A 21,233-nucleotide genomic window follows, 5' to 3' on the forward strand; every position below is an offset into this window, starting at 1 on the left:
AACCTCAGGCCCATGCCCATGCTCATCAGTGTCATTAACTCTTTCTGCCCCCTTCCATTGCTGGGGGCATCCTGCAGGGTTGGGGGCTTTGGTAGCACTTCCTCAGCAGGGAGGTGGCCACTGGGAGGTCCATGGTCGTGGGAGGGAGGTGGGGCAGGGAGGAGAAACTGGGAGTCTTTCTGGACAAATGCAGAGAGTCACCTGGCCTCTTCTCCCTCCTTGCTCGCTCTGAGCTCCTCCAAGGGGACATCCAGCAGTACTGAATGAGAAGGGGTTGCTGAGGCTGCCCTCAGGGCCAGAGGAGACCTAAAGGAAGGAGTGCCTCCCGCTCCTTCTTCTGGGCTCCCCAGGAGGAAAAGGGAGAACCCTGGGCCTTGGAGAGCTGCAGTCCAGGTCCTTTCCCGGTGCTACCAGAAGGCAATAGGCCTTCCTGACCAGTGGGCATGTCCTAGATCTCCCTTAGCCTTCTAAGTCCCTAGAACTTGGCCCCTGGCCTGGGGAGTTCATTTTGACCAGCCCCTGCCTCCTGCCCGTTCTTCTCATTTTTAAAAATTCTTGCTTCCTCTTCCTCCTTCTTTTCCCCTCCTTCCCCTTTCCCTCACCCTCCGCCTGCCCCTCCTGCTGGCCTGAGAGCCTGAGGCCCCCACAGGGAAGGTATCTGGCCAGATCCCCAATCTCAGGGAAGAGGGACAGCAGTGTGCAGTTTGTGGGGACATAGCAGATCCAGGGAGTTAGAACTCTGAAGCAGACCGGGCGCCCAGAGACCTAGAGATGGGGAGAAGTTTAAAGCTACCCTATCCCACAAACCCCCCTACCCTGCCCCGTGCAAGGTCTTAGGGCATAAACCTTTGGGCAGGAAAGGCCCACATCCCTCCTTCAGGTCCACAGAGACGTGGACAAGTCCTCAGAGTCCATTGTCCGCCTTGGCTGTCATTAATAGTCATGGTGGTTAACTATGGCCTTTAATAATTCATCATTAGCACTTCTCTCACCTTCAGGATAGTGGAGTACTAGAATTAGCCTCAAGAGGACAAAAGATTGCGGCTTTGAACAAAAGTTTATTCAATATGCAAATTATCTCAAGTTACCAGATGATCCTCTGATCAATCCAGTGCATAACTGGTGATGCAGGCCTGACACCAGCCTCAGCAGCCCATCCACCTGGACCTCCTGCTCCTTGGCGCCCTTGGCCATCTTGGTCCCATCTCCATCTGCCCCCACAGGGGATCCAGAATCAACCCAAACCTGGCATCCAAGGCTTTACCTGATCACTACCCACCTGTTCATTCTCACCGTCTCCTCCCCTGCTCACACTTGTCACACCAGCAGTTGCACCACACTTCTTAACTTCCAAATCTTTCTTATATTTCAAATGTCTTGTTGTCCCCTCATTCTCCTGCCCAACTCAAGCAGAGTTTGACTTGAGTTTCCAAAGCCCTCCACGTCTGCAGAATTCAGCTCAGCCTTAGAGCAGACGTTTTGGCCACCGTTGTACGGTGCTGTTCTCACCCTGTTATTCTCTCCAGGTCAAGTGGAGCTGGCCGAGGCAGGCTGGAGGCCAGGTACTGCAATGCTGGGCACAGGTCTGGGCATAGATGCCAGGGAGGCTAAAGAAAGAGAAGGTGAGGTCAAGAGGTGGCCCTTTTAGGAGCGCGGGTGGCGTGTGGGCATCACTGCCAATAAGAGTGAGCAAGTGTGAGAGGAAGACCACATGCAGATCCACGTGCGATCAACTAGCAGTGAGAGGTTCTAGGCCTGGGCTTGCTGCCGTGAGAAACACGTTCTCTGTCTACCAATATGGTAGCCGCTAGCCACTGTGTGGAGCACTTCACAAGAGGACGTGTGCCGAAGGACTCCACTTCTCATTTTACTGTATTTAACTTTAATAGCTACCTATGGCTTGCGGCTACTGAGCTGAGCAACACAGTTCTACGGAAGCAGGGGGACTATGCCTCTCACTACATGTGCGCAGATCTACACGTGGGTACGTGTGTGTGCTTGCAGTCTGCATATGCATGCATGAGGGCATGCGAGGTGACACCCGCCGCTGGTCAGGGCTGTGGTGGTGACAGAGCCCCTCTGTGAAGTCCTGCCTGTGTCACGTGCGTTACAGCCAGACTGTGGTTCCAGTGTGTATGCCGGGCAGGAGGGGAGGGGGATAAAGGGGCCATTGTATTACATTCCAAATTCAAGCCCTCCTCTCTGCTGACATCACAGCTGCCTAAATACAGCTGTTCAGAGCCGCTCCCCGAGACCCACTGCCCGCACACGTGGAGGCACCTCGGCCCTTTCTGCCTGCTGCTCCATGGACTCACTTTTGCTTTTCGGTAAGGGAATGGGTCATGTTCCTGCAACTGATTTTTCAATCAAGTCTAGACCAAAGATTCTAGAAAGAGGAGGCTACCTTTGGATTTTTCACTTTTTGCTTTCTCTCAGAATCCTGGGGCCTTTTTGTGGCTTGAACCCATCTCCTGGCAGGACTTTCTATAACTAAAATGTGGCAGATTTTCCCTCTTTTTCTTTCCGGCTTTTTAACACTGAGTTCCCCAGGTGCCTCTAAGACAGAGCTGGGTGATGTTGAGAGGGGCTTCCCGGCTGAGCATGGGACCCTCAGGCCAGGCACCCACAGGGCCACGTGGAGCTGATTGCGGGGCTTCTGGAGCAAGTATGGGGCTCTGAAAGCAAGACCCACAGGAGGAGAGGGAGTGAGGTGGGCTCCCGCAGTCATCCCTGGGTGAATGAGAAAGTACGCACTCAGCTAGAACCAAATGCTTCGATGTTCAAAGGGATCCTGCACCAGTGTGGGTGTGTGAGGGACAGCGGGGGTGGGGGGGTTCTGCATACATGGGGCACGTGTGCATGGACATGATTGAGGCATAGGAGAGTTTGTCTGTGTAATGAGGATGACAGGGAGATGATAGAGCAGGGAGAAGTATGGGGGGAGTGAGAAGAAGCTGGGGGCAGGGAGGCCACCATCCTGAAGTCCAGGGCTGCTGAGGATCAGCAGCTGTGTCTCTGCATCCCCTTCCAGGTGTGAGAGCTGAGAGATGTCTGTGGACCAGGAGGCAAAACCCTGGAAGAAGGAAGGCTTTTGTCTTGGAGGATGATCTGGCCCTTACACTCACGGAGAATCCAGTGCTTTGCAGGGGATGTGCATGGCAAGGCCTGGAGGGAGGTGAGTCCGGGCCACGAGGGTGATGGAGAGACTGGGATTTTCTCTGCATAAGACAGCAGTGGAGGAAAGTAAGATAGGGTAGGGTGGAGACCAGAGCACATTTTAGAACAAGAACGCCACCACATATTCAATGCTAGGTGACTTCACTGCTGTGAGGCAAACCGCTCCCTCTCCTCAAGGCTTCCGAAAACTGATGCACACAGAGGCCTGGAGGGAGCAGGTGTTCTGGAAAGTGGCTGAGTTCTGGTTTGGGTTTGGGTCAATCTGGACTTGAGATACAGGTAGGACCGTGAAACCAGCACTGCCCAGTACAAGTAAAAAGTGAGCCACACGTGTACTTTTTCATTTCCTAGCAGCCGTATTAAACATATAAAAAGAAACAGAATGTTAATTTTAATAAGATATTTTATTTAACCCAGGATATCCCAAATATTATCATTTCAGGAGTCCATCTGCAGCATATCTCAGTTTGGAAGCCACATTTCAAGTGTTCGGGGGCCACAGGTGGCCAGCAGCTGCCTTAGCAGACAGAGCGGGATTGGACGGACAGCAGGTCAGAGCCTAGGAGCAGGTGAATTTCAGGCTCCTTCCCAATTCACTGCTTGAACTCTTAGTAGAATGGAAATTGAGCCTTTTCGGTTCTTAGGGGACAAGGAGACCTCACAGACCTCTGGTTCTGGGGTGATCATGTGAGTACTTGTTTGTAATAAAGTTTTCATTCTTGGGAGCTGCCAGATGTCAGGCACTTGCCTAGTTCTCCCAAACTCTCACAAAAGCCCCCAGGACAGTTATGATTAATGTCTGTGAGTAAATTGAACCGTGATTGGAACCCTGCTCACTCTGGCTCCAAATCGCAGCAGATACACCAAGGGAGTCGCTATAAAATGGGCATAGATGTGAGCATGCATGTGTACATATGAACATGTCTCCAGAATAAGGAAGAAGTGTGCACGCAGGGGCTGAGGCCAGCTTAGGGGTTCCTGGGCCCTCACGGCTGGCAGAGGGTCCTCTCACCAGTTTGAGAGGTGGTGAGGAACCATCTAGAGTCAGGTCATACGTGAGAGCTGTGTTTGGGATGAAGATGGAGACATGGGGTCCTGCGGGCAGTGTGGGTATGACGCTGGAGGAGATGAGGGAGGGAGTGAGATGGAATCTCAGGGAGGAGCAGTTATTTGTCCTTGGTGGGGAGGGCCTAAGGTGTGACTGCCAGGTGGAATCTTGCCCCTCCAAGCATATGTAAAGGGGTGCTGAGTGCCAGGGCAGTGGGGCTTACGTGCGTCTGCGTCCAGGCACAGCTCGCTGTCCTCCGCAGTCACGCTATCCCCCGCTCCGTCGTGTCTGGGCCACTTCCTCCTCGGCCAGCAGCCAGGCTCCCGTGTGCTCCTGATGGCTGAGCTGGGAGGGAGGCACTACCCAGATCCCAAGGCAGAGGGAAGTATGGGGCTGGTCTCAGACTCTCCCATCTGGGCGGAACAGGAAAAGTGCGTGGGTCCAGGGTGAGAGGGCGGCCTCCTCCTCATGGGGGTGGAGAGCTGACAGGGAGCAGGGAAGAACCATCCCAAACCGCAGGCTCCAATCTGAGCAGATTCTGTGCAGCTCCAGGTTTCAGCCAGATGAGGGGCCCCGGGGAAAGGAGGAACTTGTGAATGAAAAGTCAGAGTCCATGTGATTGGGGGTTGTTACCTAAAAAGCCCTTGAGTTTATTGAGCACATATATTCAGGAGGCTTGGGGCCTCTTCCTGCCTCCACGGATGCTTCTGGGATTAACTAACCAATGGGTGTAGGGTGGCCAGCAGGGAAGGGGGGTACCCACAAGATAATGGTAAAAGCTCTAGCAGTAGCCTTGCTCACCTCACCCTCTTTGCCCAGAGAGGAGGAGCAACCTACTCAAGAACTCTGAGCGGCTGGACCTGGTGGCTTCCCTTCACACATTCTTTCACTTGACTTTCCTGAGCGCCCGCTGTGTGCAGGCGCTGCCCCTGGGGGAGCACAGAATCTTGCCCTCCTGAAGTTTACCCCAAGGCCAAAGCTGACCCCAAGAAGGTGCTCATACAGGGCACATCCTATGGACCTGGAGCCAGGAGTGGAGCGAGCTCTCTGAGCAGGGGAAAGGGCTCTCTAGAGACCTGTCATTTGCACAGAGGCCAAAATGAGTGCACTAAGGGGAAGGTCTGCGGACACAGGAGACTGGGGCTCCCAACAGAGGGAAGAACAGGGGCGAGGGCACCGAAACAGGGGTGTGTTAGGAGGCAGCGTGGCTGGAGCGGGCAAGCATGGGGAGCTAGCATGATATGGTCAGAGGCATACATGGGGTCTCTAAGCCTGGCCAAGACGTTGGGTTTTCCCCTTGCTGTCACGAGAAGGCAATGGAGAGTTGACAGCAAAGGGGCAAAACTCCTTGATTTTTCCTTTTAAAGAACTGGCCTGACTGGTACTGGAGGTAAGACAAAAGGGGCAGGGAGGCTACAGGGAGGCTGCTGAGGGGGTCCAGGAGCCAGATCCTGGAGCTGGCCTGGGAAAGTCATCGTGGAAGCTGTGAGAAGTGAATGAACTCAGGATATTTTTTTAAGGTGGGGATTCTGGAAAGTGAGAGAAAGGAGAGGGGAGTCCAGGAGCAACTTGGGGCCCCCATGACCCCTTTGCCTGTACATTTCTGAAAAGTGGGACGCGGTGTTCAGAAACTCAGCCCTCCTCAGTGGCCCTGGGGCACCGTTATTACATCGGGGGCTGCCTCAGCTGGTTCAGCTTCCCCTCAGCCCCAGGCTGGGCTCTCGCCTCCAGGTGAGAGGAAAATCCGGTGCGCCCCCCCCACCTGCCCCCTACACACCACACACACACATATAACATATATACACACATACATACAATACACACACACACACACACACACACAGAGAAGGGGTGATTGAGCATCAGCTCCAGGATAGTAGATGGGGCCCAGGCCTAGTGTGAGGACCTCAGAAAGGGGTATAGAGGTCTCAGAGTGGCAGAGCTTCCCGTTGTCTGGACTGTCTCGGAGGTGCCCCCAAGGTCAGGGGCCTGAGCCAAAGGACCTTCCCCCCCCTTCCCCCTCTTTAACTGGGTCCCCTCCGGGGCTGTCTCTGGCCTGCTCTCCCAAGGGGAGACTGGCTGTGGCTCTGGTGGCAGGGCAGGAGAGGACCTGGCCTGCTTCGCTTACAGCCACCTGGGAAGAACAAGCTGCGGCTGCTTCCTGGTCAGCCATGCTCTCCAGGGCTCACATGGGGACCAAGCTACACTGGTGACATCAAGCTCAACAAGGGCTCCAGGCTGTGCAGTGTCCTGTGGACCTCGACTCTGTCCCTGAGGAGCCCACCGAGAGGGGTCACTAATTCCGGGCATTAAGAGTCCTGCACCCTAACCCCCTTTCCATATCTAGGTTATGACTTACAAAGGGGCCTCCCTCCAGGGGATCTGAATGGGTGAGAGCCCAGATCTCCTGCTTCCAGAACCTCGCAGCCCTCCAAAAGGCAGGGTAGAGGTGAACACAACAGATCTGAATCCAAGCTCCACCAGTTGCCTGCTCTGCGACCTTGGGTAAGTCACTCTCTCTCTCTCCTTGTCTGTTAAATGGGGATAATGATCCAATTGTCCCTCACTATTGGGTTCATGTGAGGATCAATATTAAGGCTGCATATGCAGGTCCTTCCCTCTTACTTACAGAGAATTTGAGAAATGTAAAAATGCGAAGAGTCCTGAAGTCAGGCGGCAGCCCCAGGTTACCTCTGAGGGCATCCACAAGGCAGAAAGGGAAGCAGAAGCAGTGAGGACTGGGAAGGAGGCTTCGGAGACAAAAGCACAGCAATCGACGAGCAGAGCGGCAGGTATTTATTCTGGGGGTTCTGATCCCAGACACCCTCGCCCCACGCCATCCTCCAAGCTTGGGGTCCAGAGGGCCAAGAACTGGAGTCGGGAAGAAGGATGTGGTCATGGTCATGGCTGCTCTGTGAGTGGGGAGAGAAGGGAGGCCAAGGCCAGGGCTGGAACGGGAGCAGCAAAGAGAAGAGAGAGTGGGAGTCTGTGAGAACCAGGCCCCAGTTCTCCCGCTTTCCCCACCCTGACCCTTGGACTCTGAATGCTTGGCACTGGGGCCACACCGCTGGCACTGCGAACCACCGTCCCACCGCTACCCTGGGGGGCAGACAGGTTTGTGTGCCCCTTCCCATCCCCCAACGCCCTGAGACAGCCTTGAGATGGAAGCCGCATTATTCCCAGAAAGAGGCTGGCACTGCCCAGCTGGACCCACCTGGGCTGGCCCTCAGTGCTGGTCGAGTATGAGGGGCACCTGAGCGCTGTCCACTTGCGGGGGCAGCCGCTCGCCTGTGTGCACATTGAACATAGGCAGGGTAGAGAGTGGCCTGGGCACCTCTCGGCTAGATGCCATCTGTCGCAGCTCCTCTGTGTTCCCACGAATGGTGCGGTGGTGGACCATCTGGATGCTAGGGGCACAGGAGGGAGACACACACGATGAGGGGAGGAGGATAAACCGGACGTTCTTCCGTGCAAGCTCAGTATCCAGTGACTGAGGCACAGGCTCTGGGTGCAGACATCCTGGGTTCAAACCTGTGTATCCTTTGCGCGTTGCTTAACCCCTCTGTGCTTCAGTTTCCTCAACCGTAAAATGAGGATAATAAAAGAACCTACTTCCTAGGATTGTTATGGAGTTTAAATGAGAAAATACAGGTTGGGCATTCAGAAAATTGCCTGGCCTATGGTAAGAGTTCCTGAGATACTAAGACATGACTAGATGCCCACAGTGGCATGGATTTTCAGAGGCCACTGTTTGCTGGGCTCTATATGGTTTCTATATTCTGATGGTCCCCTGGGTCCCTTCCAGCAGTTTCCGTTTCTAATGCTCTCTCCCTTCCCCATCATCCTCATTTTAGTCTGGCAAACCTACCTCCTCCACCTTTTCCTAGCTTTTGCCCAAGTTCTTTTCCTGGTGGAGTTTGACTGCTTTTGTTTTGGATCCTCAAACCTTGACCCTCTCCCACCCTGCCCCACACTGCCCCCAGCATTGCTTAGCTCAGATGCTAAGTCTTACTTCCTGTCTGTGTCTGAGACCTGGTCTCCTTGAGGCCGGAACCAGGCTCCACCCTCACCGGGCTGGAAACCCTAGGAGGGGCTGAATGAACTGACCGCCACACCCATTAGCAAGGCCCTCCTGAGCTCTAGATCCAGTTTCCTCTAGGAAGGCTGAGCCTCCTTGTCGTCTGACATTCTCACGGGCTTGTTTTCTGCTGTCCGGGAGCAACTTTAATTCATTTTGAGTAGGGTAGCACAGTGGTTACGCATGAGGACTTGCTTTGGGCCTGAATGTGAGTTCCCCTACTTACTGGTTGTGTTACCCTGTGTGAGTTATTTGACGTCTCTGCCACCATTTCCTCAACTGTAATAAAGCTGCTATATGAATTAAATGAATTAATGTAAGAAAAACATTTACATGTATGGGTCAGGATGCAGCCAAAGATAGCTATTATTATAGGGAGTCTTCTGTTGCTATTTTTATCACTGGTATTATTACAGTAGGTCCACTGATGAACTTGGCCTCCAGTAGAAGGACATTTCCAAGCCCTTTGGCATGAACCCACCCACACTTGTGGGCTTTTCACAGACTCCCTGGTTGCCGGGTCAGACAGACAATAAGAACTGCTTTTCTTAAAGGGGTGGGGGCCGCAGGCAGGGTGGAAGCCATCCTTCTTACCGCTGGATTACTGATCAGATCTGGGAGGGGGAAATGTTTCCCATCTATATCCCCAAGTAGTGGACACAGACTCCAGCTGGAGTCTGAGAAAGACTAAAGGAAAGATTTTCTAGCTTCCTGCTGAATGGGCCAGTCTCCTCCCCAGGGAGAATAGAACCAAGCACTTTCTGGCCAGCGGAAGGAGGTGGAGCCACCCTCTGAAGGCGAGGGGAGGGTCAAAATGAGCTATTGAGTCTGGAATTTGGCAAGCAGAGTTGTCCAAAACACAATTTTCCATTCCCAGGCGAAGGGAGGCTGAGACCGGAAGGGAGCAAGAAGAGTGTGGAAGTGGAGGCAGCCAGGCAGGTAATAATCTCGGGTAGGGGAGGCCTCAGCCGATGGCCCCCTCCCCACCCCTAGCCCCACATCTGGGTCTCATTACTCTGGCAACACACACAGGTGGAAAAATGGTCCAGGGACATGTTTTCCAGAGAAGGAGCAGAAGTCAGAGCCATAGCGCCCTCCCCCACAATCTTTCCACATCAGCACTTGGGCAGAAAAATGAACAGGCAGGCATACACACACACACACACACACACACACACACACAGCCCCTTGAGCCCCTGCCTCTGGCACACAGCTCACAGGAGAGGGTCGTTGGGCTGGAGGATGTTCTGACCAATAAAATCTGATGCAGGTAAAAAACAGGCAGCAGATTCACTATTTTGGATGATTTCAATTTCCTCAAACAAGCAAAAAGAAAAATGAATAAAATTGGACTTTGTAGAAATAAATCAACACAAAATCCACACCAGCAAGGACTAATATCACACACACACATGGTACAACTGGTTATTGACTCAAAACTGATGGAGGAAGCATATTTTCCTGACCTCAGCAGAGCTAGAAAACTGACCCAGGAAAGCTAGACATGGTGGAAAGTAACTGGTCAGAAGAGAATATTCTCAATGGCAGAAGATAAAATTGGTCAAATTTGGCACAGGCCAAAAAAAATTGAGGAGGAAAATCCAAAACTTACATAGAAAATCACTGTTCCCAATAGGGGAAAAAAATCTACTAAATAAACATGAAAACAGAAAAGAAGGAAATCCTTATTACTCTTAAAAAAAGTTGATCAAGGAATTAAATTGAGTTAGATAGATCAAGGAATTACATTTCTGTTCACACTGGGAAATTTATTCCCCATAAAAATTCAAAAATGTAGGTATAATACTGATTCTAAAAAGTTTTGTGTTCTTCAACCCAATGAATTCAGATGGTGGGGTCAAAATGGTGGGTTTAAAACTGGGGTCTTGGGGACCCTAAAATCAGCTGGTGAGCAATACACGCCACATGGGTCCATCCGCCTGACTCACTCAGCCACAGCCCTTCTTCCCAGGCTACCTGACATGCCAGATGCCCACACTCTGTGGTATCTCCCCTCTGCCCCACCTAGGGGAAACAGTGGGTCCACTGTGACCTCACCGGATTCTGGTGGCCTCACAATGTCCCCCTGAGGTCACTACAGAGATAAGCTTACCGCCCCCTGCACCTCAGGCACAAGTCTGCCAAGGCCAGCGTAGGTGATCATCCTCGGTCCTCTTTCTGGCCACCCAGGGCAAGGCTTGGGCCAGAGCCCTACAGGAAGCCTCTGAGGGAACCAGGAACTGGGGCGCACCTCCCACACCGAGGAGCAACCCAGGAGAGACTTCTAGCCGTCATCCTGGAGGTCCTTGCACCCAGTTCCCTTCACCCACCCCAGGAAGAGATGCAGAAAGACACTTCGCTGCCACCCCCATCTGGGCCCTTGGCCTCCAACACTGCCCTGGGGGCAGGCCGGCAGGCCAGCTCCTCTGGACTCCCAGGCAAGAGCGAGACTCGGCGCCGCACCAGCCCCAATTCCCGCAGGAAGCCCAGCATATCCAAGGTGATCCTGGGGTTCGTGGCAGACAAGGGGGCAGGCAACCGCGTGTCCCTGGCCGCCCTGAAGAAGGCTGTTGCCACCAGGGGCTACAACATGACCCGCAATGCCTGGCGCTTCAAGCGAGTGCTCCAGGGGCTGGTGGACAAGGGCATGCTCAAGCAGGTGACAGGCAAGGGGGCCACAGGCTCCTTCCTCATGGGCAAGAATCACGCCTCCAAGTTTAAGCTCAAGGCCAAGAGACGGCGGCAGCGGCGCCAGCGCCAGCGTGGGCAGCGCCGGCCTGTGCAGCGCCAGTTGCTCGTGGGCTCCAAACCGGGGCACAAGCGACCCATCAAGGGGGTTCGCAGGGCGGCCAAATGCCGCCGCAGTTAATCAGGAAGGTTGGGCAAGCAGGCAGGGGTGCCAGGCCCACCATAGGCTCAGAGCAGTGAGAATAAAAGGAGCCTAACTTATTTCACACCTGCCTCCTGGAATCTTTGGGGTTCAAGGGAGTGGGAGAGGAAGAGGTCTGGGGGCACACAGGAAAGGTAAGGCCAGGGGTGGGGGAAACCTGGTCAAATGCGGTTAAGATTTGGGAAGGGCTGGAGAAATTGAAAGCATCCAGATATTAGCTAGTCCAACCGCATTATCTTGTAGGTGAAGAAACTGAGCCCATCACAGTACTTATGCAGCAGAGCAGAGCCTGGAACCTAAGTGTCTGAACTCACAGTGACGTGTGTGTGTGTGTGTGTGCTGGTGCACACACTGGAAGCCTTGTAAGTTGCTTCCCAAACCCTTTCTCCGAAGGTGGCAGCAGATCCCTAAAACCTGGCTAGATCCCCTCTCCTGTCCCACATTAGACTCTTCCATAGAGACCAGAAAATGAGAAAGCCAAGCCAGGATAGGTGGGATCCAGCCCCCAGCCAGCCCAGGATTGGAGAGCACAGACTAAGTGTGACCCCATTATCTGGGATTTTTCTGCTGCCCATGGAGGTTGGAGGGTCCAGCTTAATAGTCCAGGGGGGCTCCCACCCAGCCCCCAGACTTCTCCTACTCACTCAGAGGTGGCCAGGTCTCTCTTCAGCCTGTGGAAACACAAGGGAGGGGATTAGCTATTATCCACAAACCTCCTGGTACAGGCCATGCAAGGGGCCCCTGCTCTTTTCCTGGCTGAGGAGTCCACTCTTGGAGGGATCTGGGTCCCCGGGCAGCACAGGTGCCACAAGGAGTCTACAATGTGAACACCGGCCTTGGTGCCCTCCCTGCCCTCTGCCCCCATACTCACCGTCCCTCCCGCCGGCAGCACATAACATAGGCCAGCAGCAGGGTCAGCAGCAGGGCCACCAGAAGGGGCACCAGGAGGGTGACGAGTGCGTCGGTCAGGAAGTCTCGGTTTGTGGCCTCGGTGGGTGGGCAGAAGAACGGGTCGTGCTCCAGGATCCCGTCACCTGGAGCAGGTGCCTCGTCTGCAGGCTCTGGCACTGACTTGTCCACCTGCTCAGGAAGCCGAGGGTTGATCCAGGAGTGGATGGCTAGACACAGAGACCCCCAGGGCACGGAGCAGGAGTTCTACTCCATGAAAATGCAGGGATTCCTCCTGCTTTGCCTCTCCCAGCTCATGTGATCGAGTAGGACAAGCATTGGTCTAGAAACCAGGAACAAAATTCTAGGAGAGGCAGAGCCATACAGTGTTAAAGTCCTCAGGTTTGAATCCTGTTTCAGAAAACTGCGTTGCGATGATTTACCTCTAGGTGCCTCGATTTCCCCATCTGTAAAATTGGGATGCTAATAGTGGTACCTGTCTCCCAGGTGGTTGCAAGGATAAAACACACGGATTGCATAGTGCCTTATCCATAGCAAGTGCTCAAGAATATTGATTACCAGTTTCCGGCTGCGCTATTGGTCAAGCCACAGGAAGGGTTCCTAGCCCTGGGAACAGGATCTCTAGGGACCCTAGACACCTCAGCTCCATATCCCAAAGAGCAGAAGTGAGCATCTTTGGTTTATAACATGGGGGTGAGCTATCTATTCCATGTTGCAAGATAATTTGCTAAGTGACACCTTAGAGGAAAGTAAAGGAAACGGAGCTGTCACACAGAAACCCTAGGTGGAGAAAGAAGTTTGGCACCATTCCTGGGAGTGACTGTTGCAGCTGTTGAGTTGGGCACAGCTGGGGCTCCAGAAGCTGGAGATCCCATTGTCTGGATTATGGACTCTATTGCCCTCTTGTGGGAGAAGGTAAAACATCAGTGGTGTGCGTGCGTGCGTGCGTGCGTGCGTGTGTGTGTGTGTGTGTGTGAGAGAGAGAGAGAGAGAGAGAGAGAGAGAGAGAGAGAGAGGGAGACAGAGGGAGACAGTAGAGATAACTGGAGTAACAGAGAGGGGCTAGGAAGGTGAGGATGGAGGAGACCGTGATGGGGACCCTGTCCCGCCCCCACTCCCAGAGCCCTCCTCACCAAAGACACATTGCACCAGTCAACCCGGAAGTGAGGTGCCAAGGTGTCATAGCAGGACAGTAGTGGAGGCTGGCCCTGGGCACAGCGAGCGTGGCTGTCGGGGGACACCACCATCTTCAGGCAGGTGGAGAAGGGTGAAGCAGAGCCCACCTTGATGTATACCCTGGGCCCAGATAGAAACCACTGTTAGATGACTGAGGGTGCCACTGAGCACTGGAGATTTGGGGGTCATGGCCACCCTGAGATCTGGGGTTGTGGTGAGAGTATACAGAGCACCCCAGTCTTCTGGGGACCTTGTCCTCCCGGCGATATCTTTTAATGGATAAATTTTTCGTGTCCTAATGGACACCAGGAAGTGCAAAGTTCAGAGTTACTAGGGGTTGGGCCCTGGAAGGGCAAGGGGAAGATGGAATGACCAGAAGGAAGTGGACAGTGTGACATGATGCTGGGAGGTAAAGATGGGCATGGTGAGCATGAAAGACAATGGATAAAGCCCTACTTGGAAGTTAGGGAGACCCATGTTCTATGCCCACCACCTAGACAAAAGGCAAGTGGCTCCCTCCTCCAGGAAGCCCTCCTGGGCTGCATACCTACCCTTCCTTGCGGCCCTCAATAGGAAGGGGGACTCGGCCCCCACGGTCCAAGGCAGAGGTGATGTTGACCAGCTGTAGTTCCGCTGGCTCCCAGAGCCCCCCCAAGGCTGTGAGGAAACGGCTGGCAGGTATTGAGGGCAGCACTTCCTCCACATCATGGCTGCGCACCAGGAACTCAGCCTGATATGGCAGCAGGGGGCCTGGGAGGACCAGGTGGGCGCCTCAGACTGTACCCAGCCCCCAGCCCCGAATGGATCCTTCCCAAGCCTCCCCCCGTCTAAGCTCCTCCCCATAACCCTTCAGCTCCCTTCCTTCTGCCTAATACCTTCTTCTGCCTATATCACAGGCCTCAAACACCCTTCCCCGACACCCACAGCCTCAACGACTCGCCTGTCAGCAGAGCAGCCAAGAACACAACTCCGGTGTTTTCAGGGTGTCCTGCCCCCCACTAGTTGCTTCTACAACCCCTTCCAGGGGAGATTCCCCCAAGACTGGCATGGTGGGGTAGGGATGGGACAGGGCTGTGGTACCTTCTGGGTCCCCAATCAACAGCACCAGCATCTGCTGCGTAGTGTTGAAGCTGTCCCGATTGTACGCTGTGACCTGGAGGATGGGGTAGGGGGCTAAGAGGTTGGGTTGGGAGAGAAACGTGGTGCAGCTGGGCCTGGTGAGAGGAGACTGAGGAGCGCACCACATTAGAGGCACGAAATTCATGCAAATGAGTGAACTCCGGGTCCCTGCTGCATGCAACACAGCCAGCTGGGGCCCCTGCTGGTACCTCAATGATCTGGTGTCCACGATCTTCTGGGGTGGCAGTGCCATAGAGGAAGCCAGGCTGGTAGGGGCTGCGCTGGGTATAGCGGAGCCACCGAGGCAGGTCTGGGTGTCCCTGGAGGTGGGCGTGGTAGGTGATAGGGATGGGGGCTGAGACAGCTGGCGGAAGGGAGGAGAGGGGATTGGAGACACGACAGCAGCCTTCCCCAGCCCTGGGGCAGGCACCCCCCAGCCCACCCCAGTGCCCCTCAGGCCCCTCTCACAGAAGACGTGCTCAGGACGCTGCAGGAAGCTTTCGTGGTCCAGGGTGTGTACAAAGACGCGGCCCACAAGTGGGTGCAGGGTGGTCTGCTGGGCCTCGGTGCCCCCCAACCCTTCCAGGAGACCTGTGGGGAAACACGACCCCAAACACAACGGCCCAGTCTCAGTCCCAGCCGGGGAATAAAGTCCCCTTTCCACCCACTCCTTGGTGGCCCTGAGAGACCAGAGAAATGTGTGAGAGGAGAGGGACAGCTTTGCTGGCTCCCAGGAAGGGCGGGTGGGGCCCTGACTGTGCCATACACTATCAGTGATGAGACCCAGACCTTAGTTTGGTTTGGATTCATGGAAGCCCCTCACTCCTCATTTTAGGCCCAGTGAGAGTCACAATGGGCGAGGATTAATGTCTGGCTGAGAAGGGTGTGGGGGGCGTTTGTGTGTAAGGGCACTCAGAAAAGAATTCCAAGCTGACTATCTGGGAGGCTAGAGAGGAAGGGAAGAAGAGAGGGAGAGGGAAGGACCCCTTGGAGGAGGCAGGTAGCCACTCTAGGGCCTCCCTTAAAATGCAGGGGGAACAGGGTCCACACCAGAGACCACTAGGAGCTGAGCAAAGGGAAGCCTGAGCCTGGAGGCGCAGAGAGAGGATCTGCCCCAGCAGCCCTCACACCTTCCCAGGGCCAAATTTAGCCTGGACCCAGAAAGAAGCCAGCCCAGCCAGCTCATTAAGGGCCCCAGCGCTCCGGGCCTGTGTGGTTAAGGCCCAGCCTGACACCCCCTCTCAGAGTTCCCAGCTCCGCCCCCCGACACCTCAACTCCCAGCCCCAGTTTCCTAGAGCCCCACTGACTGTAGAATTTATACCCCAAAGTCCTTCTGGCCCCTGCCTCACCCCAACAACCAACCCCTTCCCTGAGGAACTTCTCACTACCTCAACCTGGGCCTCTCCCCTGAAGAAGACCCCAACTTACCCACAAGGAGAGAGATCCAGATTAGCGCTGCTGCCATGGCTGCCCCAGCCTGGCCCTGCCTGTGAGTGACAGAGACAGGAGCGGGGAGGAGGCAGGGAAAGGCACGGGCAGGTGTCCCAGAGCAGCTGGGCCCGGCTTCAGCCAACAGGGCCCTCCCCATCCCCACCCGGAGCAGGCGCTAAATCTGGGGTGGACCCGGTCTTCACATGACAAGATCCCTCCAATCATCCCCTTCCAGAGCCCAGAGTGTGTTTTCTAGATCACCAACCTAACTGCCTTGATTCCCCTCTTAAAACCCTAATGACTACCGTTGCCCTGAGCTCCCCAGCAGCTGATGGGCTTCAGGCCCTGCCTGTACCTGGCCATGCTATCTAGAATCCTTGCCTGTCTTCACTACCCCCCACCACACACACACACACACACACACACACACACACACATACAACCACAGGCTTCCGCCCCACCTCACTCTGTCTATACCCCTCTGTGTAAACTGTTCCTTCTGCCTGAGTTCCCTTTCTGCCCTCATCCTACCAGCAAACTTCCACTTACTTTTCAAGACGCAGCACAGGCACCCCCTCCTCTCTGAAGCCTTTCTGTCCTCCATCCTGCCCCAGGCTGAGCGGGGCTCCCTTTGTCCCTGTGCACAACCCAACCACACAGCATTGTGGGTGGAATGGGATCTTATGATCTTTGCATCCCTGGACATGTGTGAGGTTTCTTTCTGGCCCTTGAGACAGAGGGGGTTGCCACCGAACCCGAAAGCAGATGCCCCAGGCAAGGACATCTGGGATCTTCCCTGGGTTAGCCTGAGGGGGAGGGTGTGGGCCTGCAGACTGGGGTGACCCATGGGCAGCTTAACCCAGTCCTGGTCCCGTCCATCTCTCCCACATGACCGTTCCCCTGTCCCAGGATAGCCACAGATTCCAAAATGAGCGTCCACTCAGGCTGTCAGACCGGGCAGGGTACGTTTCAGAGTCACTCTGGCACCTCTCTGCCTTCTCAGAGATGAAGGGCAAGAGAAAGAAAAGAAGCAGAAGAAAGTCAGAGAGCTCTGGGGGAGCAGGCAGAGGTGCCAGAACCTGGCCAGTTGCCCGGGCCTCAGCCCCTCAGTGGCAACATGTGATTCCCTCCCTTCCTGGCTGCAGCTTCTCCTACTATTTTTAGAGCCACCCAATTGTCTTAAGTTGTCCCAGCCCTCAGTTTTCTTAAGGTGGCATTGCCCGAACCCAGTGCCACCAGGCTAACTGAGGCCAGCCTTTCTTATTGATCCTTCTCTCTTTTCCAAAACCAGGGGAACCAGGGACTGGGCCAGGAGCCAGCTGAAAGTGCCCTGAAAGTCTCCACTGGCCCACAGAGGACTTCCCCACCTCAGGGCTGTCCAGATTGCAATCTGCTGCTATAATATTCAGCACCTCTGTCCTTTGAGGCCTAGGGGTAGTGAGGATGATCACAAGATCTTTAAAACTATTTTGGAAAATTTTAAATAAAACTAAAGTATCCAGAATAATATAATGAACCTCCTTATATCTATCACCAAGCTTCAACCATGGTCAACCCATGGCCGATCTCATTTCATGTATATACTTCCCAATTAATTTCCTCTGTCAATTTTTCAAGAGGAATTTTTGAAAGATTATGACTTTTTAAAAACATAGCCATGCATCCACTTCAAGATGGCAGAGTAGAAGGATGTGCGCTCATCTCCTCCTGCAAGAGCACCAAAATTGCAATTAGCTGTTGAACAACCATTGACAGGAGGACGCTGGGACCCAAAAGAAGATAACTCACATGCAAAGACAAAGAAGAAGCCACGGCAAGATGGTAGGAAGGGCACGATCACGATCAAATCAAATCCCATACCCGCCAGGTGGGTGACCCACAGATTGGAGAACAATAATACCAAAGAAGTTCCTGCAATACTGTGAAGGTTCTGAACCCCACATCAGGCTTCCCAGCCTGGGGATCCGACTAAGGGACTGGGAATCCCCAGGGAATCTGGCCTTGAGGGCCAGTGGGATTCGATTACAGGCCTTCCAGAGGACTGAGGGAAACAGAGACTCCAGTCTTGGAGGCACAAACAAAATCTTGCACGCACCAAGACCCAGAGGAGAGGAGCAGCGACCCCACAAGAGACGGAAGGAAAACTAGCTGCTGGTGTTGGAGGGCCTCCTGTGGAGGCGTGGGCTGGCAGGGGCTCGCCACAGGGACGGGGGCACTGGACGGTCCCTCTTGGCGTAAACCCTCCTGGGTTTGCCATTAACCCTACCATAGAGCCCACAGACCGGAGAGCTAGGTCACCTCAGGCCAAGCAACTACCAGGGAGGGATTGCAACCCTACCCATCAGCAGATAATTGGATTAAACTTTACTGGGCAAGGCCCTGCCCACCAGAGCAGTTTTTCCCACTGCTAGTCCCTCCCATCAGGAAGCTTATACAAGCCTCAGCCTCATCCATGAGAGGGCAGACAGAAGAAACAAGAAGAAGCACAGTCTCACCGCAGCTAAAACAAACCATGTTATAGAAAGTTAATCTCAATTAAAAAGAAGAAAGTTATGTCCTAGATGAAGGGACAAGATAAATTCCAGAAAAACAACTGAATGAAGTGGAGATAGGCAACCTTCCAGAAAAACAATCCAGACTAAATAAAGATAAAGGAGATGATCGAGGATCTCAGGAAAAAATGGAAGCAAAGATTGAGAAGATGCCAGAAATGTTTACCAAAGACCTAGAAGGATGAAAGAACAAACAAGCAGAGATGAATAATACACTGGAAGGAATCAATAGCAGAATAACTGAAGCAGAAGAACAAATAAATGACCTGGAGGGCAGAATGGTGGAAATCACTGCCAAAGGACAGAATATAGAAAAAAGAATGAAAAGAAATGATGACAGCCTAAGAGACCTCTGGGACAACATTAAACGCATTCACATTATAGGGATCATAGAAAGAGAAGAGAGAAAGAAAGGACCTGAGAAAATATTTGAAGAGATAATAGCTGAAAACTTCCCAAGCAGGGGAAAGGAAATAGTCAACCAAGTCCAGGAAGCACAGAGAGTCTCAGGAAGGATAAACCCAAGGAGGAACACATCAAGACACATAGTAATCAAACTGACAAAAATTAAAGACAGATAAAATATTAAAAGCAACAAAGGAAAAATGACAAATAACATACAAGGGAACTCCCATCAGTCTATCAGCTGATTTCTCTACAGAAACTCTACAAGCCTACAAACTCTACAAACTCTACAAACTCTACAAGAAGGGAATGGCATGACATGTTTAAAGTGACGAAAGGGAAGAAACCAAGCAAGAATACTCTAACTAGCAAGACTCTCCTTCAGATTTGATGGAGAAATCAAAAGCTTTCCAGAAGAGCAAAAGTTAAGAGAATTCAGCACCACAAAATCAGCTTTACAACAAATGCTAAAGTAACTTCTCTAGGCAGGAAACAAGAGTAGGAAAAGACCTACAGAAAATAACCCCAAAACAATTAAGAAAATGGTAATAGGATCATACATATCCTATTATGTAAATAGATTAAATGTAAATAGATTAAACACACCAACTAAAAGGCATAGACTGGCTGGGTGGATGAAAACGTGTGTATGCATGTACTTCCAAGTCCTAAGTCGCTTCAGTTGCATCCGACTCTTTGAGACCCTCTGTCCTGTAGCCCAGGATAGGCTCCTCTGTCCATGGGACTCTCCAGGCAGGAATACTGGAGTGGGTTGCCATGCCCTTCTCCAGGGGAATCATCCTGACCCAGGGATCGAAACTGTGTCTCCCGTAGTTCCTGCCTTGCAGGCAGAACCCAGCCAAAACCCTGCTTGGGACTTGAACCCACGTGGCTGGGACTCAAACCCAGCCAAAACCCATGGAACTTGGTTTCAGGACCTAATGAAGCTGGGGTTCTTGATGAGTCATCACAGAAAGAATTCAGTGAGAGACAAAGTGACAGGTAAGAAGTGGATTTATTCAGATACAGAGAGAAGCACACTCCAGAGACAGAGTGGGGGCCATCACAAGTGTTGTAGAAAAGCTTTTATATATATATATATATATATATATATATATATATGTATAATACATGTATTTTAGATAACTTATTAATTTTTGCCTAGCTAAAAAAATTATGACATTTTGATTCCACTTGACCTAGTATGAATAGAATGCTAGATTTCTAATTAAAAAATAGATATGCAACTAGCAACAGAGATTTACTGTATAGCACAGGGAACTATAGTCAATATCTTATAATAACCTATGATGGAAAAGAATTTCAAAAATAATATAAATTTTATAACTGTACAATAATATAATTTTATAACTGTATAATAACTATATAACTGTATAATATAAATTGTATAACTGAATCACCTTGCTGAGCACCTGAAACGCTGTAAGTCAACTATACTTCAATAAAATGTATATATTTTAAAAAATAACTGCAATGAATATACCTAATCACACATTTTACATAAGGTTAATTCCTTAATATCAGATCTATAGAGTTCAAATTTCCAATTTTTCATACATGTCTTTTCTTTTTACAATGTATTTGTTTGAATCAGGATCCAAATAAGATGTATACATTGCATCTATACATATACACTGATAAGCTTCTTTGAAATCTCTTTATCTATGGGTTCCCCCTTCAACTACCATTTTTTCTCTCTCTCTCTGGCTTCCCTTGGGGTAACCAGGTCATTTGTTGTGTAGCCTGGATTTTGCTGATTGCAACTCTACTGTGTTCTTTAACATATTCCCCTGACTACTGTACTTCTTGTAAGTTGTATTTCCTGTATGTTGTTATGTCTCACAAATTGTAGTTGAGATTCCTGATCAGTTGTAGGTTCCACTTTCTCTGGCAAACCATTTCAAAGGTGATCATAGGAGCCCATCTTGAGCTTGTGATTGGTCCTATTCAGCTGCAGCATCCATCTGGGGAAACTGGAAGGTCAGTTCTGCATCTCAGTGTCTCAACAGTGTCTACAAAAGCCCAGTCCAGAATCCCATGCCTCTACTTTCCTCCTGCTGCGGGGACACTGACTTCAGCTGGTTGATTTTCTGTCCTTGCTGCTTTGCCATCCGCACCTGTTTCCCCAGCTTTCCGCCCTATATTGGCCATTCAGTGTCTCAGTTTAATCCCTTTGGTCCTTTGTCCCTGTCTGTCCCCATCTCCATCAATGTTTGCTGAATAAATGATTAATTGAATATCATCTCCCCAATTCTCTCATTCCACTTCCGTCTCTATGAATCTGTCTCTTGACCTCTGAGCCATATTTTCTTCATCTGCATCTAAAACGGAGGTTTAGATGTCATGAGGGACAAAGGAAAGGGATTATCGTCATTGTGATCCCACTGTCGCATCCGCCTCCTAGACTCCACCCACATCTTTTTCTC

The 21,233-nt window shown here is 52.1% G+C and overlaps 2 protein-coding genes across 5 annotated transcripts; one reads left to right on the top strand and one right to left on the bottom strand.

The window, feature by feature from the left end:
• The first annotated feature begins 2,221 nt into the window (after window positions 1-2,221).
• Window positions 2,222-11,257, top strand: LOC113877585 (spermatid-specific linker histone H1-like protein). 3 transcript variants are annotated; one of them, XR_003506771.1, is made up of 6 exons: window positions 2,222-2,327; window positions 3,032-3,175; window positions 3,620-6,730; window positions 6,857-7,017; window positions 9,181-9,242; window positions 10,494-10,620. XR_003506771.1 is itself a non-coding variant. In XM_027517810.1 (2 exons), the coding sequence occupies exon 2, from the start codon at window positions 10,645-10,647 to the stop codon at window positions 11,170-11,172; it is 528 nt and encodes a 175-aa protein (XP_027373611.1). In that variant the 5' UTR covers window positions 6,929-7,017; window positions 9,181-10,644; the 3' UTR covers window positions 11,173-11,257. The 3 variants fall into 3 exon arrangements, 2 of the variants coding, with proteins under 2 accessions (XP_027373611.1, XP_027373612.1); XM_027517810.1 differs by lacking the exons at window positions 2,222-2,327; window positions 3,032-3,175; window positions 3,620-6,730 and having other exon boundaries at window positions 6,929-7,017; window positions 9,181-11,257; XM_027517811.1 differs by lacking the exons at window positions 2,222-2,327; window positions 3,032-3,175; window positions 3,620-6,730; window positions 6,857-7,017 and having other exon boundaries at window positions 7,757-9,242; window positions 10,494-11,257.
• SGCA (sarcoglycan alpha) lies at window positions 7,001-16,582 on the bottom strand. 2 transcript variants are annotated; one of them, XM_027517809.1, is made up of 11 exons: window positions 16,379-16,582; window positions 15,827-15,885; window positions 14,866-14,988; window positions 14,607-14,761; window positions 14,359-14,431; window positions 13,830-14,028; window positions 13,236-13,398; window positions 12,065-12,273; window positions 11,838-11,864; window positions 7,440-7,632; window positions 7,001-7,173 (listed from the first exon to the last, which is right to left on the bottom strand). In XM_027517809.1, the coding sequence occupies exons 2-10, from the start codon at window positions 15,861-15,863 to the stop codon at window positions 7,452-7,454; spliced, it is 1,167 nt and encodes a 388-aa protein (XP_027373610.1). In that variant the 5' UTR covers window positions 15,864-15,885; window positions 16,379-16,582; the 3' UTR covers window positions 7,001-7,173; window positions 7,440-7,451. The 2 variants fall into 2 exon arrangements, with proteins under 2 accessions (XP_027373610.1, XP_027373609.1); XM_027517808.1 differs by lacking the exon at window positions 16,379-16,582 and having other exon boundaries at window positions 15,827-16,333.
• Window positions 16,583-21,233: the final 4,651 nt, after the last annotated feature.

This window comes from Bos indicus x Bos taurus, chromosome 19 (assembly GCF_003369695.1).
Source record: "Bos indicus x Bos taurus breed Angus x Brahman F1 hybrid chromosome 19, Bos_hybrid_MaternalHap_v2.0, whole genome shotgun sequence".
NCBI lineage: Eukaryota > Metazoa > Chordata > Mammalia > Artiodactyla > Bovidae > Bos > Bos indicus x Bos taurus.

Coding starts and splice junctions, on each gene's coding strand:
- LOC113877585 (XM_027517810.1), top strand. CDS start 10,645: ATGCAGAAAGACACTTCGCTGCCACCCCCATCTGGGCCCTTGGCCTCC.
- SGCA (XM_027517808.1), bottom strand. CDS start 15,986: ATGGGGAGGGCCCTGTTGGCTGAAGCCGGGCCCAGCTGCTCTGGGACA. Junction 14,029..14,358: donor GTTGATTGGGGACCCAGAAG/GTACCACAGCCC, acceptor TGGTCCTCCCAG/GCCCCCTGCTGCCATATCAG. Junction 13,399..13,829: donor ATTGAGGGCCGCAAGGAAGG/GTAGGTATGCAG, acceptor ATCTGGGCCCAG/GGTATACATCAAGGTGGGCT.